Here is a 19721-nt window from a genome sequence, read left to right as displayed (position 1 = left end):
GACATTTACAACATCTCCTGTTGATCAGAAGTCAGAATTTTATAAGTTATTGAAGTGTAAAGTGAGACATGTTGACACTGAAGAAGAGAAGCTGTTTTCCTTCAGTCATCAGACGTCAGGTGAGAAAATGGTTTAAAATCATCTTACTGATGTTTAATTACATAAAACACTTGTTGAAGTTTAAATATCAGCAGTTTGTGTCCTCTGTTGTTGTTGTCAAGGTAACATGAAGTATGTTCTTACCGTCCAGTTATTTTGTTCTGTTGTTGTTTACATTTTTTCAGATGAAGATTCAACAAAGACAACAATCAGACCAACAATTCAACCAACTGTAACAAACACAACAATCACACCAACAATTCAACCAACTGCAACAAAGACAACAATCAGACCAACAATTCAACCAACTGCAACAAAGACAACAATCAGACCAACAATTCAACCAACTGCAACAAAGGAAATAAACACATCACCAGGTAGAAACAATACAAATGTAATATTTCAGGAAATCCCGGATGGAATTTTTTTTTAGATTTGGCACAAATGTTCACTTGGTCTTCAGGATGTATTGATTTTTCACATTAGGTACAAATGTTCACTTAAACTCAGATGAACTGAATAGATTTTGGTGATCAAAGGTCAAAGGTCAAAGTCACTGTGACCTCTCGTCCATCTTTTCCACTCATTACATTTTTGTGAACGAGAAATCTCATAAACGCCCTGAGAGAATATTTTTTCAAATTTGGGACCAACATTAACTTTGGTGGTAAAAGGTAACTGTGACCTCACAAAACCCAATTATGGCCATAACTCATTAATTCATACATTAATTAACACAATATTTCACACATTTCTAACAGGATAATATGACTATTATTTTGTTCTGTCTATTATTCACAACAACATGTAACAACAACTGTATTTATCACCTTTGAAAACATTTCATTTTCTGAACAGAAAAAAATAAACCTGAAGCCCAAATGTTTCTTTATTGATTTCAGGTTTTCCATATTTGATGTGGTGCATCGTCGTGTCTTTGGGTTTTGCAGCACTCGTGATATCTGTTGTTACAGTCAACATTTGGACAAGAATTAAAGGTGAGAACGTTCACAGAGGAAACTTTTCTACACAAAAACTTCTGATAAACCTGAAGTTAGTTTTTCTGTGGAAGCAAAAGTCGACTCTTTATTTTGTCTTTTTGTCTTTTCAGGAAACCAAAACCAGAAGGAAGAAAACACTGTGAGTTTAAACACTGAATATTCAGTTATAACTTTCCAGAAAAAAACAAGTGTTTGTGATATTTGTTTCTATAACTTTGAATAAACATGAGAAAAAAGATTGTTGAGCTAAAATTGCACAACTGTCTTGTTTTGAAATGAAGTGTTTATCTCAGTGAAGGAATCTTTAGGAAATCTAAACTGAACATTTATAGCAAAAAAACTGAAAGCTGCACATGAGAAGATGAAAATAAGAGATAAACGTGACAACATGAGACAGTTCATCTCAACAATACCACAAACTATGACCTCAGTTTAAACTCAGTGTAAACACTGTTGTGTTGTTTTCCACAGGTGCGTAACGATGAAGACGTCGGTACAGTGAACTATGAAAACATCGGAGAACCTTCTGTTTCCTTCCAACTCCGCTGATCATCAACAGAAATGACTCCACTGCTGTTAAACATCATCTCATCACGTTTTACACGAGTAGGAAACAGAATCAGCAAATATTTGTACTACTTTTGATGTCTTTGTGTTTTCTTACCAACATGACGATGTGTTTTTTATGACAAGTTGTTTCTATTTCAAGCTGAAATTTTGAGAAAGAAGTTCAAGTCTGGATTTTCTCTCATATTAAGAAGCAAAATGTTTTAAATCTGCATTTAAATCAGAACACAACAGCTGGATTTGACATTTATCTAACAAGAAATATAGCTTATAACAACTATTTTATTCTTATTTTTGTAGCCCAGGTAAAAACATGCATAAATCAAGGTTTAATAAATAGTTTGATACAATAAATAAATGAATACAGTTTATTAAACAGTAAGGTTAAACTATATATTTCATTTGTGTGATCAAATGTAAAGTTCATGGATAAGAATGTTAAAAGTGAATTGATGTATTTGATGTTTTCCTTTTTTAATAGAAGCAGTTGATTTGATTGAGTGATTTCTGTCGATAGAGGTGTATGAGGTCACATGATTGTGGCAACGTTTGTGGACATGGTGAGAGGATGAGGAAGAGAGAGAGGTTAGTGAGCAAAGCGGTGTCTTGGTGTAGTTTTGCCAAAGTGGTCAGGAAAAGTAGAATATTTCCCTAAATCTTGAATTATCAGCAAGATAATCTGGAGGACTTCCTGTTAGAGAAGTAGCAGTGAACTTCCACACAAAGTTTGATATCTGTGACCTGATTCTGCTCCTTAATTCAGCCAGTAGTTAATTAGCCTCGTGGACGGACTGCAGCCTGCTGCTCTCTCACCCAGCTCCACTCAGTGGCTTCGTCTGGACCGTTTGTGACGGTGAACCGAGAGATGACCACCAGGTGGCGCTCTGAGCTACACGGGAAGGCTCAGAGCTCCTCTGGCAACGCTGGATAACCACCCCGCTCCATGAATATACCCCCCTCCATCATCCTGCTGTGGACTGTCTGCTGGACTGCATTACTTCAGGAAAGGTACCAGACTGTCTCATTTGTTTTTGCTCAGTTGAGTGAAGCGACCGTGAAGTTTTTGGTCTGCAGGAGCCCGAGCATCGAACCAGGCCTGCAATGTTTGTTATTTTTAAAGGTAAATTTGCCGCCTTAGATAAGTATTATTAGTGGGGTGTGCATGTGTGTTTGTGTATCACGGTCATAGTGAAAAGTTCTTTGGTTTAAAGCTGCATAGTGTAACAAAAAGTCAAGAACACACTTATTTTCCTTTTTTTAATATGATTCATTTGCCTTATATTAAAATGGGAAACTATTGTGTTTAATTTTAAAACGGTTTCTGGGTGTGTTTATTACCTTCAAAGGTTAAAGGGTTAGTACACGTATTTAGTAGCTACATTGTTATATCAGTCTGTTAAGTTCTATCTGTGAGCTAATTAGTTATCCGAACCCAATTAAATTAAGTAAAGAACTCGGGGCCCTATCTACCGACTTGGACAGTAGACGGGCGACATTTTATTCAATTTTTTTGGCTTCCTGTTGCAACATGTAGCTCTGAGGTTAAGATTCACTGTTTCTTTTTAAAGTGTTTTCAGTGTAAAGATTTTAACTGAATTTAATGTAGAATATTTGACTTTAAAGAGCTTCATGTCTGAATGTTATCTGTAAAAAAAAAATGTCTTTTCTACGGCTGATGATGTAAAATTCCTGAATATAAAAATTCCTCATTTCCTCTTTCACAGTGTGTTTTGTAGTTCTGTCTCAGACACCTCCAGACCACAGTACAAGTCTGTCATGGTTTTGTTCCTTGTGTTACTCCCTCCGGCCACCAGAGGTCCTCAGAGTCTCAGGACCTCCGGTGGATCTCCTCTGATTGGAGCTCCAACACGACTCCTAAAGCTCACTGACTGTATATAAAAGTGTTCATAGCTTCCGGGTCTGAAAACTGAGGCCGATGCGGAAGTGTCTTAAGCTGCAACACCACCGAGTGCCACTAGAGGTCAGCTCCAAAAAGCCTCCATTGACTCCCATTCAACTCGTTTCCCGAAATTCTGAGTCAATCAAATTTCTCAAGTTATCTCGCTGTTGTTAGATGAAGTCAATCCTTCTTATTAGTTGTCTGGAGGTCCATCTGAAAGTAATCCCTCATTCATTTTTAAATCAGCTTCAAAAAGCAGTGCTTTTGGGGGTGTGTCTGTTTGATTGACAGGCCTGTGGTGCAGTCATGTTACAGCCATCGTTCGGGGGGACGTAGCATAGTCGGGTTTCCAATCAGATCGAGTCAGATCCACCTTTGGCTCCTCCCCCCAGCCCGTCCAAATATGGTCATTTGCCTGCTCCAAACCAGGGGATGATAACACAGCAACTTAAATTAATATCCTGTAGGACGCAGGTAAAGTTCAGCAGAAATGAAGACATGAAGCGTTCAGTTCTTCTTCCAGATTGCATCTGAGGAGTGAGCGGGAGTCTCTCCTGAAAGCAACCTGCTCCGGTGTCAACAGTTCCTTCTGAAGCGCTGCAATTCTTTACTTTCCCTCTGGACAGTCCATGTGTTTAAATTACATTCTGTCATTATTACTTCAATTCCTAAATTCATGTTTTACATATTAAGTCACTAAAAATAAAACAATGACGAAAGAAATCAGAGTAACATAAATGTGGTGACATTTTTGGGTGTGCCATATTAACTTCCTCTGTTCTCTGGCTGATTAAGAAATTGTCCGTTGTTACATTACTGGAAAACATTGGATATAAAAGTTCACAAAATACATAAACGTTAAAAGATGGAAGACGCTTCACAATGTTTAGGGAGAATTTAAATTAAAATCTTGAATTCATTTAACTATTTAGAATAGAAAACATAGACTGAAGTCACTATGAGGAAGTGACAGTTCAGTCTTCGCAGGAAGGAGAAACTATGTTCATCTTAAAGAAGAAGTTACAACAGTGATTGTGTCATTTGTGAAGTTGAGAACAAGAGAGACAGAAGCAGGATGGCTGCGTTCAAATGGAGTCAAATGTCTTTATTTCTGGTGCTGATGCTTCAGTTTACAGGTAAGAATTCATATCAGAAACCTTCAAATACAAATATTCTTCCTTCAACTGAGACAGATACGATTTGTTTGTAACTTGATGAGTTTAATTGATTCTTGTTTTTACAGCCATCTTCATGTTACAGTTTGTCACATTTCTCTCTCTTCTCCTCGACAGCAACAGCTGGACAACATCTGTCTCTCTTCACTATCAAAGGACATGATGTCACTTTGCCTTGTGGAAATGTGATACCTGGTCAACATAACTGACATCACTGACTGGATGTTCGTTAATTCAGAGAGCATCGTGGTTGCACAGCTGATTAATCGCGGGCAGATTGGACCGGATGTTGGATCTAAATCAGACAGACTGAGTGTTACATCGAACTGTTCTCTGGTTATAAAGAACGTCACAGATGAAGATGTTGGTTATTACATCTGCAGACAGTTCAAACCAGGACAAGAAAAAATAGACTTCGATGTTTATCCATCTGTTGTTAAGAGTGAGTATTTATTACATCATTGTGTTTTCAGATCAAACTGTCGGAACAAAATACAGAAAAAAATGACAATAATTCTGACTTTATTGATCAAGTTCATTTAACCTTTGTTTTCTTTCTCAACACATCTTCAACAGTAACTGACTATGAAGTCAATGGGACAGTCACCTTGGACTGCTACGTGTTGTCACATAACCACTGCAGATACAGAGCGGAGTGGGTGAACACCTCCCCGGACATGAAGACATCATCATATCCGTGTAATGCCATTGTGACATTTACAACATCTCCTGTTGATCAGAAGTCAGAATTTTATAAGTTATTGAAGTGTAAAGTGAGACATGTTGACACTGAAGAAGAGAAGCTGTTTTCCTTCAGTCATCAGACGTCAGGTGAGAAAATGGTTTAAAATCATCTTACTGATGTTTAATTACATAAAACACTTGTTGAAGTTTAAATATCAGCAGTTTGTGTCCTCTGTTGTTGTTGTCAAGGTAACATGAAGTATGTTCTTACCGTCCAGTTATTTTGTTCTGTTGTTGTTTACATTTTTTCAGATGAAGATTCAACAAAGACAACAATCAGACCAACAATTCAACCAACTGTAACAAACACAACAATCACACCAACAATTCAACCAACTGCAACAAAGACAACAATCAGACCAACAATTCAACCAACTGCAACAAAGACAACAATCAGACCAACAATTCAACCAACTGCAACAAAGGAAATAAACACATCACCAGGTAGAAACAATACAAATGTAATATTTCAGGAAATCCCGGATGGAATTTTTTTTTAGATTTGGCACAAATGTTCACTTGGTCTTCAGGATGTATTGATTTTTCACATTAGGTACAAATGTTCACTTAAACTCAGATGAACTGAATAGATTTTGGTGATCAAAGGTCAAAGGTCAAAGTCACTGTGACCTCTCGTCCATCTTTTCCACTCATTACATTTTTGTGAACGAGAAATCTCATAAACGCCCTGAGAGAATATTTTTTCAAATTTGGGACCAACATTAACTTTGGTGGTAAAAGGTAACTGTGACCTCACAAAACCCAATTATGGCCATAACTCATTAATTCATACATTAATTAACACAATATTTCACACATTTCTAACAGGATAATATGACTATTATTTTGTTCTGTCTATTATTCACAACAACATGTAACAACAACTGTATTTATCACCTTTGAAAACATTTCATTTTCTGAACAGAAAAAAATAAACCTGAAGCCCAAATGTTTCTTTATTGATTTCAGGTTTTCCATATTTGATGTGGTGCATCGTCGTGTCTTTGGGTTTTGCAGCACTCGTGATATCTGTTGTTACAGTCAACATTTGGACAAGAATTAAAGGTGAGAACGTTCACAGAGGAAACTTTTCTACACAAAAACTTCTGATAAACCTGAAGTTAGTTTTTCTGTGGAAACGAAAGTCGACTCTTTATTTTGTCTTTTTGTCTTTTCAGGAAACCAAAACCAGAAGGAAGAAAACACTGTGAGTTTAAACACTGAATATTCAGTTATAACTTTCCAGAAAAAAACAAGTGTTTGTGATATTTGTTTCTATAACTTTGAATAAACATGAGAAAAAAGATTGTTGAGCTAAAATTGCACAACTGTCTTGTTTTGAAATGAAGTGTTTATCTCAGCGAAGGAATCTTTAGGAAATCTAAACTGAACATTTATAGCAAAAAAACTGAAAGCTGCACATGAGAAGATGAAAATAAGAGATAAACGTGACAACATGAGACAGTTCATCTCAACAATACCACAAACTATGACCTCAGTTTAAACTCAGTGTAAACACTGTTGTGTTGTTTTCCACAGGTGCGTAACGATGAAGACGTCGGTACAGTGAACTATGAAAACATCGGAGAACCTTCTGTTTCCTTCCAACTCCGCTGATCATCAACAGAAATGACTCCACTGCTGTTAAACATCATCTCATCACGTTTTACACGAGTAGGAAACAGAATCAGCAAATATTTGTACTACTTTTGATGTCTTTGTGTTTTCTTACCAACATGACGATGTGTTTTTTATGACAAGTTGTTTCTATTTCAAGCTGAAATTTTGAGAAAGAAGTTCAAGTCTGGATTTTCTCTCATATTAAGGAGCAAAATGTTTTAAATCTGCATTTAAATCAGAACACAACAGCTGGATTTGACATTTATCTAACAAGAAATATAGCTTATAATAACTATTTTATTCTTATTGTATTTTATTTTTTTGGCTTCCTGTTGCAACATGTAGCTCTGAGATTAAGATTCACTGCTTCTTTTTAAAGTGTTTTCAGTGTAAAGATTTTAACTGAATTTAATGTAAAATATTTGACTTTAATGAGCTTCATGTCTAAATGTTATCTGTAAAAAAAATGTCTTTTCTACGGCTGATGATGTAAAATTCCTGAATATAAAAATTCCTCATTTCCTCTTTTACAGTGTGTTTTGTAGTTCTGTCTCAGACACCTCCAGACCACAGTACAAGTCTGTCATGGTTTTGTTCCTTGTGTTACTCCCTCCGGCCACCAGAGGTCCTCAGTCTCTCAGGACCTCTGGTGGATCTCCTCTGATTGGAGCGTCAACGACTCCTAAATCCTCAGATAGCATTACTGGACCGAAGGTTCATGTCTGCAGCGAGTCAAACAGACTCTGATGAAACATGTTGAACTGCTACGACACGTTTTCACAAGTTGGATGGTGGGACGCTTAAAGACGGTTCAGTCAGACGCTCATTAATGTGAGAAGCATTTGTGTTTCTGATGTTTATCTGGTCCTCGTTAGTAAAACCAACCTGCAGATCTCTTCTGCTGTTCAACCCACATTCTCACCACAAACACTTCCTCTTTAGTTTTCAGAGAAAGTTACTTCATAGATATAAATATGAACCAACACTAAAATATCTCATCTATGTTGTTATTCAGCTGCTGCAGCTTCACCGTGTTTCATCACAGACTTCAGTGGTTTGCTGGTTTATGTTTGCCGTCAAACTTCACCATGAAAACGGAGTTTTCTTATAATAAACTCTGAAAAAGACGAGCTGCGTCGACGGTAACATTTATCTGAAAGAACGATTCTCACATTCAACTTCCTCTTTTTCTTTGGTTGATCAATTTTCCACTGCAGCCCACACAAACAAACACGGGAGAAAATACAGTCAGCTAAATGCATGAAAGTTAAAATGTTAAAAAGTTTTTATTCTTTTGATCTCAACACGTAAATGTTAAGAAATTTAACATAAATATCTAAAAAGATTTCAAGGAGTGGCAGAAGAGAGAAAACGTTGCTAAAGTCACTATGAGGAAGTGACAGTTCAGTCTTCACAGGAAGGAGAAACTATATTTATATTAAAGAAGAAGTTACAACAGTGATTGTGTCATTTGTGAAGTTGAGAACAAGAGAGACAGAAGCAGGATGGCTGCGTTCAAATGGAGTCAAATGTCTTTATTTCTGGTGCTGATGCTTCAGTTTACAGGTAAGAATTCATATCAGAAACCTTCAAATACAAATATTCTTCCTTCAACTGAGACGGATACGATTTGTTTGTAACTTGATGAGTTTAATTGATTCTTGTTTTTACAGCCATCTTCATGTTACAGTTTGTCACATTTCTCTCTCTTCTCCTCGACAGCAACAGCTGGACAACATCTGTCTCTCTTCACTATCAAAGGACATGATGTCACTTTGCCTTGTGAAAATGTGATACCTGGTCAACATAACTGTGACATCACTAACTGGCTGTTCGTTCATTCAAATAGAAGATCAGCGGTACATCTGATTAAACTCGGTCAGATTGGACTAAATGTTGGATCTAAATCAGACAGACTGAGTGTTACATCGAACTGTTCTCTGGTTATAAAGAACGTCACAGATGAAGATGTTGGTTTTTACACCTGCAGACAGTTCAAACCAGGACAAAGAGAAACAGACTTTGATATTAATCTGTCTGTTGTTAAGAGTGAGTATTTATTACATCATTGTGTTTTCAGATCAAACTGTCGGAACAAAATACAGAAAAAATGACAATAATTCTGACTTTATTGATCAAGTTCATTTAACCTTTGTTGTCTTTCTCAACACATCATCAACAGTAATTCACTATGAAGTGGACGAGACAGTCAACTTGGACTGCTCTGTGTTGACATATGGACAATGCAGATATACAGTAGAGTGGGTGAACACCTCCCCGGACATGAAGACATCATCATATCAGTGTTCTACCAACGTGAAATTTACAACATCTCATGTTGATCAGAAGTCAGAGTTTTATAAGTTATTGAAGTGTAACGTGAGACATGTTGAAACTAAAGAAGAGAAGCTGTTTTCCTTCAGTCATCAGACGTCAGGTGAGAAAACTGTTTAAAATCATCTCACTGATGTTTAATTACACAAAACACTTTTTGAAGTTTAAATATCAGCAGTTTGTGTCCTCTGTTGTCGTCAAGGTAACATGAAGTACGTTCTCACTGTACAGTTATTTTATTCTGTTGTTGTTTACATTTTTTCAGATGAAGATTCAACAAAGACAACAATCAGACCAACAATTCAACCAACTGCAACAAAGGAAATAAACACACCACCAGGTAGAAACAATACAAACGTAATATTTCAGGAAATCCCAGATGGAATTTTGTAATTAAATTAAACCAAAAACAGAAACAAGCCCAACGGTAGCAACTGAATACGTTTTTCATACTTTGACGTCTAAAGTCTGAGCGACTTCAAACATTTATCAACTCAGTGCCGCTAGCTGCGTTTAACATTTTGAAACTGTCTCTCTTCAGGTTTGTCGTGGTGGTACATCGCTGTTCTTGTAGCTTTAGCTGCTCTCTTAATAATTCTGGTGGCGGTCGTCATATGGAAGAAAAATAAAAGTGAGAACATTCACTGATTCAATTTTTATCCTTAAAAAGTTGTCATGAAGGAGACTTAACAAAGCAGAAGCTGAACTCAACTCTTCGTTTGTGTTTTGCAGGATATAAAACACAAAAGGAAGAAAACACAGTGAGTTTAAACACTGAATAATTCAAATACTTATATTATATGGTAATTTTAGAATAACGGTTTGGGATAATTGTGGAGTTTCTTATTCGCAATCAACTTGAAACCTGAAAGTGGTGTCAACAAACACGGTCAAAAGATCCGTAGAGAATACAAACAAGAAAAACAACAAGAACAACAGTGTGCTAATTATAGTCGTGTCATCAACGAATTCTTGTACGCAGTATTTTGGATTCCGCGATTTACCTTTACTGAGAACGCAGACGTAGCTTATGTTGCGTTTACTGTAAGATGCTTTCTGGATGTAACTCGCCTTTTCTTTCTCAGGTGCAGAGTTTAAACCCTGTGGAGACGTCGTCTGGTCCGGAAGAACATCAGGTCACGGTGAGATCCCACATCCACCGAGAAAAACAACCGTTATACTCCCTGTTATATCGCTACCTGGTATCACGGCAAAGCGTGAAATAGACACGCTTTTGGGCTGTTCTTTTTGGTAACCCATACAAAGTTTTTATTTTTCCCAAACCTCAATCAGATGTTTTAGCTAAAAGTAAAATTTTCCTGTAAATCACGCATGAAATAAGTTTAATTTTCGTCCACAACAGGAAAACGTGTAACTTTCACACGTAGACGGCGCAAAGCGTGACTATCTCACGTTTTGCCGTAGTGGACCAACGTGACGATTTCACGCTATGTCGTGATTCGTACAAACGGTCCACGAGTTTTTGGTTACAACCTGGGAAGTCGTGTGCACCGTATGCTTGGCGTTGTACTGTTTAAGTCGTAAAAATATTGTTGCTAGGCAACGACAACGCAAACGGCATCTAGACGCCGTGGAGGCAAACAATTTAGCAAGCTAACAACAGAAGCTAACAGAAAATGTAAAGTCACAAAAGGAAAAGATGAGGCCGTTGGGAAGATCAGCATTTTCCTCAGACGTCGGCTATTTCCTAAGTTACGAAGACAAACTCTACGTGACTAAAATTACAATATATTAGCTTAAAATCATATGAAAAATGAACTTCCATGGCGTCTGACTTTTCTGTAAACGTCAGCAAACACGTCACAACTCGTGAACTCGACGCTTACGGAAAATTTAGAGTTCCGTCGTCATGAATACCACAAGAGGGCGCCGTTCATACGCGTCCGTGGAAAATACGACCCAGATTGAACGCGACATTTGTTTTCTGATCTTTGTCTGAGTGTTACGTTTAACTTCCTCCCACCAGAGAGAAGAGGAAGGATGACTTATCAAAATGATGATGAGTTTCCGCTGTGCTGAAGTGTTTTCAGAATCATTTGGTTGTCTTTAAATGTGCAGGTGGATGCTGAGGAAGGTGTTTCCTACGCCTCCATCAGCTACTCCAGGAAGGACGACCGCAAAGCCCGGGTGAGTCATCCGTGGGAGAGACTGTGTTGAAATAATGACTTTCAAAACTCCCGTCAGGTTATGTTTACGTGTACGAAACGCTGCGATGTTTCCTTCTAGGTCCGTGACGACCAAAAAGAAGAAGACGAAGGCGACTCTGTGACCTACAGCACCGTGAAAGCCTCCTCGGCTGGAGTTTCATCTGATCCCGGCAACCTTTACGCTTCTGTCAACAAACCCAACAAATAAGATGTAACACGTTAATATGTTGTTTTTATCAACGTTACGTGATCGTTTGGATTATAGATTTAGATTTTTAATGTGAAACAATTGATTGGAAAGTGGTGTCTGTCATAGAGGACACAAGGTATGAAGGTGTTTAGCCCTTTAAAAAAAGTGTCTCATTCTTTGTCTGTCACTGATTATTGGAAACTGAAGATTGGACATGCAGCCATCAGGAGAGTTGAGACTCCCTCTAGAGGCCAAGAGTGTGAATAAACAGGGCAAACACACTCTTTCTACTGTTTACTCACCGGGACAACATTATTGTTTTGTAAATATATTTTCTTGTTTTTTATGCTTTATTGTTTTAAATGTGCTTAAAATTTTAAATATATTTAAATGTTGCTCTCTGTTTATTTAATATTATTACTCACATCTTCTGTTTTCTGTGCTTTGTTGTTGAAAATTCCTTCAACATTCAAAATGTATTTCCTTGTTTGTTTAACTTCTGTTTATTGAGATTGTTTTTTGCGATGGGCTTCATGGATTGAGAACAAAATGGACCCAGAATTTTGTGCTAGAGACCCCTGGTAATACCAGAACTGGTTATTATGATATAGCAAGTTGTTATGTTGAGTCATGATGATGATCATATTTAGATATGGGGATTATTTTGGACAGCAGTCTGTCAGGATCCCTGTCTGACCCTGTGTTTTGACCTTTGTTTCCCCAGATCTCCTCTCTTCATGTGTGCTGTCATTCCCATGTTTATTGTGGTGTGCCATGTGCTTTGTGTTTTGGTCTGTGTCTCTCCACTTCCTGTCTCCAGAAACCTCCCATGGCCACGCCCCTGATCATTCTGAGCAGCTGCTGACAATCCAGCTGATTACCAGCTGCAGGTTGACACACCGGTTCCTCATCCCACTAATCACCTCCCGACACCATATCAACCCTGGTCCTGCAGTCCTGGGTTGTCGGTCCATCCTGTCTGCTACGTCCACTCACCCGCAACCTGTCGCCAGTAATACGTCCTGTCCTGTCCTGTCGGACTACCTCTATCCAGCCTGCTAGCCTGCCTCGGACTCATCCTTCACCAGTAAATAAAGTCTGTTCTGTACCTGAACTCCATTTTGGGTCCAATCCTGCCGCACCACATAACAGAGGGGTTAATGAGCAAAGGGGTGTCTTGGTGTAGTTTTACCAAAGTGGTCAGGAAAAGTAGAATATTTCTTCAAGTCTTGAATTATCAGCAAGATAATGAGGAGGAGATCGGGTGAAAAGACTTTAGTCACGTGACCACCTGTGTACAAAATGAAGACTGTTTTTGAACTTTGACCCGAGTCTGTGTCTGCGTTCGGGTCCGTTCCAAACTCACCTCGCAACAGGACGTGTCTGTTTGATTGACAGGTCTGTGGTGCAGTTACGGCTATCGGTGGGCGGGACGTAGGTTTCCAATCAGAACCAGTCAGATCCACCGCTAGCTCCTCCCCCAGCTCGTCCAAATATGGTCACTTCCTGCTTCAAACTGCTTCGAACTATCAAGCCAGCTGGTCACCACTTGCTAAATCCTCAGATAGCATTACTGGACCGAAGGTTCATGTCTGCAGCGAGTCAAACAGACTCTGATGAAACATGTTGAACTGCTACGACACGTTTTCACAAGTTGGATGGTGGGACGCTTAAAGACGGTTCAGTCAGACGCTCATTAATGTGAGAAGCATTTGTGTTTCTGATGTTTATCTGGTCCTCGTTAGTAAAACCAACCTGCAGATCTCTTCTGCTGTTCAACCCACATTCTCACCACCAACGCTTCCTCTTTAGTTTTCAGAGAAAATGTGGTTTCCTACAACCTCTATGTGGTAATTCTAGTGACATGATTAACTGCATCAGAAGGCAGCATTCAAAAAGATCTTTGAATTACTTGTCTAAATGGTATTAAATACGTTGGACATCCACCAAACCTGTCTATAGGATTTTGGAGAAGTCTGTTCATGTGCGTTCTGCCCACTGAAGCCACTGAATCAGGTGGACCTGGTTGGAGCTGTCGGAGGAGAAACTACGACACCAAAATTACACCGTACGGACGCATTTTTGAACAACACACCCTCCTTTTGCACCGTTCGGCCCATCTCGGAGCAGCTGGGTTCACGTTGCACAAAAGACAAGTCGCATTCACACGAACATTTATCTCAAGTGACGATCTTCACACCTTCAACTTCCTCTGTTCTCTGGCTGATTAAGAAATTGTCCGTTGTTACATTACTGGAAAACATTGGAAATAAAAAGAGTTCACAAAATACATAAACGTTAAAAGATGGAAGACGCTTCACAAAGTTTAGGGTGATTATTAGTTAATATCTTGAATTAATTGAACTATTCCAAATAGAAAACGTGGGCTGAAGTCACTATGAGGAAGTGACAGTTCAGTCTTCACAGGAAGGAGAAACTATATTTATATTAAAGAAGAAGTTACATCAGTGATTGTGTCATTTGTGAAGTTGAGAACAAGAGAGACAGAAGCAGGATGGCTGCGTTCAAATGGAGTCAAATGTCTTTATTTCTGGTGCTGATGCTTCAGTTTACAGGTAAGAATTCATATCAGAAACCTTCAAATACAAATATTCTTCCTTCAACTGAGACAGATACGATTTGTTTGTAACTTGATGAGTTTAATTGATTCTTGTTTTTACAGCCATCTTCATGTTACAGTTTGTCACATTTCTCTCTCTTCTCCTCGACAGCAACAGCTGGACAACATCTGTCTCTCTTCACTATCAAAGGACATGATGTCACTTTGCCTTGTGAAAATGTGATACCTGGTCAACATAACTGTGACATCACTGACTGGCTGTTCGTTAATTCAAATAGCAGATCAGCGGTAGAGCTGATTAAACTCGGTCAGATTGGACTAAATGTTGGATCTAAATCAGACAGACTGAGTGTTACATCGAACTGTTCTCTGGTTATAAAGAACGTCACAGATGAAGATGTTGGTTTTTACACCTGCAGAAAATACATACCAAGACAAAAAGAAACAGACTTTGATATTAATCTGTCTGTTGTTAAGAGTGAGTATTTATTACATCATTGTGTTTTCAGATCAAACTGTCAGAACAAAATACAGAAAAAATGACAATAATTCTGACTTTATTGATCAAGTTCATTTAACCTTTGTTGTCTTTCTCAACACATCTTCAACAGTAATTCACTATGAAGTGGACGAGACAGTCACCTTGGACTGCTCTGTGTTGACATATGGACAATGCAGATATACAGTAGAGTGGGTGAACACCTCCCCGGACATGAAGACATCATCATATCAGTGTTCTACCATCGTGACATTTACAACATCTCATGTTGATCAGAAGTCAGAGTTTTATAAGTTATTGAAGTGTAAAGTGAGACATGTTGTCACTAAAGAAGAGAAGCTGTTTTCCTTCAGTCATCAGACGTCAGGTGAGAAAACTGTTTAAAATCATCTCTGATGTTTAATTACATAAAACACTTGTTGAAGTTTAAATATCAGCAGTTTGTGTCCTCTGTTGTTGTCAAGGTAACATGAAGTACATTCTCACTGTACAGTTATTTTGTCCTGTTGTTGTTGTAACTTATCAGATGAAGATTCAACAAAGGAAATAAACACATCACCAGGTAGAAACAATACAAATGTAATATTTCAGGAAATCCCAGATGGAATTTTTTTTAGATTTGGCACAAATGTTCACTTGGTCTTCAGGATGTATTGATTCTTCACATTAGGCACAAATGTTCACTTAAACTCAGATGAACTGAATAGATTTTGGTGATCAAAGGTCAAAGGTCAAAGTCACTGTGACCTCTCGTCCATCTTTTCCACTCATTACATTTTTGTGAACGAAATATCTCATAAACGCCCTGAGAAAATATTTTTTTCAAATTTGGGACCAAAATTAACTTTGGTGGTAAAAGGTAACTGTGACCTCACAAAACACAATTATGGCCATAACTAATTCATTCATTCATTAATTAACACAATATTTCACACGTTTCTAACAGGATAATATGACTATTATTTTGTTCTGTCTATTATTCACAACAACATGTAACAACAACTGTATTTATCACCTTTGAAAACATTTCATTTTCTGAACAGAAAAAAATAAACCTGAAGCCCAAATGTTTCTTTATTGATTTCAGGTTTTCCATATTTGTTGAGGTGCATCGTCGTGTCTTTGGGTTTAGCAGCACTCGTGATATCTGTTGTTACAGTCAACATTTGGACAAGAATTAAAGGTGAGAACGTTCACAGAGGAAACTTTTCTACACAAAAACTTCTGATAAACCTGAAGTTAGTTTTTCTGTGGAAACGAAAGTCGACTCTTTATTTTGTCTTTTTGTCTTTTCAGGAAACCAAAACCAGAAGGAAGAAAACACTGTGAGTTTAAACACTGAATATTCAGTTATAACTTTCCAGAAAAAAACAAGTGTTTGTGATATTTGTTTCTATAACTTTGAATAAACATGAGAAAAAAGAAAATTGAGCTAAAATTGCACAACTGTGTTGTTTTGAAATGAAGTGTTTATCTCAGCGAAGGAATCTTTAGGAAATCTAAACTGAACATTTATAGCAAAAAAACTGAAAGCTGCACATGAGAAGATGAAAATAAGAGATAAACGTGACAACATGAGACAGTTCATCTCAACAATACCACAAACTATGACCTCAGTTTAAACTCAGTGTAAACAGTGTTGTGTTGTTTTCCACAGGTGCGTAACGATGAAGACGTCGGTACAGTGAACTATGAAAACATCGGAGAACCTTCTGTTTCCTTCCAACTCCGCTGATCATCAACAGAAATGACTCCACTGCTGTTAAACATCATCTCATCACGTTTTACACGAGTAGGAAACAGAATCAGCAAATATTTGTACTACTTTTTATGTCTTTGTGTTTTCTTACCAACATGATGATGTGTTTTTTATGACAAGTTGTTTCTATTTCAAGCTGAAATTTTGAGAAAGAAGTTCAAGTCTGGATTTTCTCTCATATTAAGGAGCAAAATGTTTTAAATCTGCATTTAAATCAGAACACAACAGCTGGATTTGACAACAAGAAATATAGCTTATAACAAATATTTTATTCTTATTGTATTTTATTGTATTTTTTTGGCTTCCTGTTGCAACATGTAGCTCTGAGATTAAGATTCACTGCTTTTTAAAGTGTTTTCAGTATAAAGATTTTAACTGAATTTAATGTAGAATATTTGACTTTAATGAGCTTCATGTCTTCATGTTATCTGTAAAAAAAATGTCTTTTCTACGGCTGATGATGTAAAATTCCTAATTATACAAATTCCTCATTTCCTCTTTCACAGTGTGTTTTGTAGTTCTGTCTCAGACACCTCCAGACCACAGTACAAGTCTGTCATGGTTTTGTTCCTTGTGTTACTCCCTCCGGCCACCAGAGGTCCTCAGTCTCTCAGGACCTCCGGTGGATCTCCTCTGATTGGAGCAACAACGACTGCTATATCATCAGATAGCATTACTGGACCGAAGGTTCATGTCTGCAGCGAGTCAAACAGACTCTGATGAAACATGTTGAACTGCTACGACACGTTTTCACAAGTTGGATGGTGGGACGCTTAAAGACGGTTCAGTCAGACGCTCATTAATGTGAGAAGCATTTGTGTTTCTGATGTTTATCTGGTCCTCGTTAGTAAAACCAACCTGCAGATCTCTTCTGCTGTTCAACCCACATTCTCACCACAAACACTTCCTCTTTAGTTTTCAGAGAAAGTTACTTCATAGATATAAATATGAACCAACACTAAAATATCTCATCTATGTTGTTATTCAGCTGCTGCAGCTTCACCGTGTTTCATCACAGACTTCAGTGGTTTGCTGGTTTATGTTTGCCGTCAAACTTCACCATGAAAACGGAGTTTTCTTAACATAAACTCTGAAAAAGACGAGCTGCGTCGACGGGAACATTTATCTGAAAGAACGATTCCCACATTCAACTTCCTCTTTTTCTTTGGTTGATCAATTTTCCACTGCAGCCCACACAAACAAACACGGGAGAAAATACAGTCAGCTAAATGCATCAAAGTTAAAATGTTAAGAAGTTTTCACTTTTTTGATCTCTACACATAAATGTTGATAAATTTAACGTAAATATCTTAAAAGATTTCAAGGAGTGGCAGAAGAGAGAAAACGTGGGCTGAAGTCACGATGAGGAAGTGACAGTTCATTCTTCACAGGAAGGAGAAACTATATTTATATTAAAGAAGAAGTTACAACAGTGATTGTGTCATTTGTGAAGTTGAGAACAAGAGAGACAGAAGCAGGATGGCTGCGTTCAAATGGAGTCAAATGTCTTTATTTCTGGTGCTGATGCTTCAGTTTACAGGTAAGAATTCATATCAGAAACCTTCAAATACAAATATTCTTCCTTCAACTGAGACAGATACGATTTGTTTGTAACTTGATGAGTTTAATTGAGTCTTGTTTTTACAGCCATCTTCATGTTACAGTTTGTCACATTTCTCTCTCTTCTCCTCGACAGCAACAGCTGGACAACATCTGTCTCTCTTCACTATCAAAGGACATGATGTCACTTTGCCTTGTGAAAATGTGATACCTGGTCAACATAACTGTGACATCACTAACTGGCTGTTCACTAATTCAAATAGAAGACCAGAGGTAGAGCTGATTAAACTCGGTCAGATTGGACTAAATGTTGGATCTAAATCAGACAGACTGAGTGTTACATCGAACTGTTCTCTGGTTATAAAGAACGTCACAGATGAAGATGTTGGTGTTTACACCTGCAGACAGTTCAAACCAGGACAAAGAGAAACAGACTTTGATATTAATCTGTCTGTTGTTAAGAGTGAGTATTTATTACATCATTGTGTTTTCAGATCAAACTGTCGGAACAAAATACAGAAAAAAATGACAATAATTCTGACTTTATTGATCAAGTTCATTTAACCTTTGTTGTCTTTCTCAACACATCTTCAACAGTAATTGACTATGAAGAGGACGAGACAGTCACCTTGGACTGCTCTGTGTTGACATATGGACAATGCAGATATACAGTAGAGTGGGTGAACACCTCCCCGGACATGATGACATCATCATATCAGTGTTCTACCAGCGTGAAATTTACAACATCTCATGTTGATCAGAAGTCAGAGTTTTATAAGTTATTGAAGTGTAAAGTGAGACATGTTGACACTAAAGAAGAGAAGCTGTTTTCCTTCAGTCATCAGACGTCAGGTGAGAAAACTGTTTAAAATCATCTCACTGATGTTTAATTACACAAAACACTTGTTGAAGTTTAAATATCAGCAGTTTGTGTCCTCTGTTGTTGTCAAGGTAACATGAAGTACGTTCTCACTGTACAGTTATTTTGTTCTGTTGTTATAATTTTTTCAGATGAAGATTCAACAAAGACAACAATCAGACCAACAATTCAACCAACTGCAACAAAGGAAATAAACACATCACCAGGTAGAAACAATACAAATGTAATATTTCAGGAAATCCCAGATGGAATTTTTTTAGATTTGGCACAAATGTTCACTTGGTCTTTAGGATTTATTGATTCTTCACATTAGGCACAAATGTTCACTTAAACTCAGATGAACTGAATAGATTTTGGTGATCAAAGGTCAAAGGTCAAAGTCACTGTGACCTCTCGTCCATCTTTTCCACTCATTACATTTTTGTGAACAAGAAATCTCATAAAAGCCCTGAGAGAATATTTTTTCAAATTTGGTACCAACATTAACTTTGGTGGTAAAAGGTAACTGTGACCTCACAAAACACAATTATGGCCATAACTCCTGAATTCATACATTAATTAACACAATATTTCACACGTTTCTAACAGGATAATATGACTATTATTTTGTTCTGTCTATTATTCACAACAACATGTAACAACAA

General features: G+C 37.5%; 2 protein-coding genes and 3 long non-coding RNA genes across 7 annotated transcripts in view; all 5 read left to right on the top strand.

Annotated features, from left to right (window-relative positions):
• The first annotated feature begins 377 nt into the window (after positions 1–377).
• On the top strand, positions 378–1962 carry LOC138212062 (uncharacterized). Its single transcript, XR_011179394.1, has 4 exons — positions 378–476; positions 1002–1097; positions 1211–1239; positions 1572–1962. It is a non-coding gene; the product is annotated as an uncharacterized lncRNA (long non-coding RNA).
• A 3889-nt stretch (positions 1963–5851) lies between these two features.
• LOC138212060 (uncharacterized) lies at positions 5852–7636 on the top strand. The gene is made up of 4 exons (XR_011179392.1): positions 5852–5930; positions 6456–6551; positions 6665–6693; positions 7026–7636. It is a non-coding gene; the product is annotated as an uncharacterized lncRNA (long non-coding RNA).
• Positions 7637–7801: 165 nt separating this feature from the next.
• Positions 7802–14143, top strand: LOC138212058 (uncharacterized). 3 transcript variants are annotated; one of them, XM_069172303.1, is made up of 10 exons: positions 7802–8672; positions 8829–9155; positions 9289–9543; positions 9706–9780; positions 9982–10071; positions 10173–10201; positions 10526–10582; positions 11520–11588; positions 11688–11819; positions 12619–14143. In XM_069172303.1, exons 1-9 carry the CDS (start codon positions 8612–8614, stop codon positions 11814–11816), a joined length of 1092 nt encoding a protein of 363 aa, XP_069028404.1. In that variant the 5' UTR covers positions 7802–8611; the 3' UTR covers positions 11817–11819; positions 12619–14143. The 3 variants fall into 3 exon arrangements, with proteins under 3 accessions (XP_069028404.1, XP_069028402.1, XP_069028401.1); XM_069172301.1 differs by having other exon boundaries at positions 12523–14142; XM_069172300.1 differs by having other exon boundaries at positions 11688–14141.
• Positions 14144–15966: 1823 nt separating this feature from the next.
• LOC138212061 (uncharacterized) lies at positions 15967–16870 on the top strand. Its single transcript, XR_011179393.1, has 3 exons — positions 15967–16061; positions 16175–16203; positions 16536–16870. It is a non-coding gene; the product is annotated as an uncharacterized lncRNA (long non-coding RNA).
• An 881-nt stretch (positions 16871–17751) lies between these two features.
• LOC138212059 (uncharacterized) overlaps positions 17752–19721 on the top strand; it is a 16477-nt gene continuing 14507 nt past the window's right edge. The window contains exons 1-4 of the mRNA XM_069172304.1: positions 17752–18177; positions 18334–18660; positions 18795–19049; positions 19209–19283. Coding sequence (XP_069028405.1) covers positions 18117–18177; positions 18334–18660; positions 18795–19049; positions 19209–19283 — 718 coding nt within the window. The 5' untranslated portion in view covers positions 17752–18116. The remainder of the gene's footprint in view (positions 18178–18333; positions 18661–18794; positions 19050–19208; positions 19284–19721) is intronic.

Source organism: Embiotoca jacksoni, unplaced genomic scaffold (genome assembly GCF_022577435.1).
Source record: "Embiotoca jacksoni isolate LCO1_2020_lvr unplaced genomic scaffold, fEmbJac1.0.p SCAF_52, whole genome shotgun sequence".
Lineage (NCBI taxonomy): Eukaryota > Metazoa > Chordata > Actinopteri > Embiotocidae > Embiotoca > Embiotoca jacksoni.
This window is presented reverse-complemented; position numbering and strand designations above follow the sequence as displayed.

What these genes read in the sequence shown, in the direction of transcription:
- LOC138212058 (XM_069172303.1), top strand. Translation starts at nt 8,612, where the DNA reads ATGGCTGCGTTCAAATGGAGTCAAATGTCTTTATTTCTGGTGCTGATG. An exon ending in CATATGGAAGAAAAATAAAA is followed by an intron (nt 10,072 to 10,172) that starts GTGAGAACATTC and finishes TGTGTTTTGCAG; the next exon opens with GATATAAAACACAAAAGGAA. An exon ending in CGGAAGAACATCAGGTCACG is followed by an intron (nt 10,583 to 11,519) that starts GTGAGATCCCAC and finishes TTAAATGTGCAG; the next exon opens with GTGGATGCTGAGGAAGGTGT.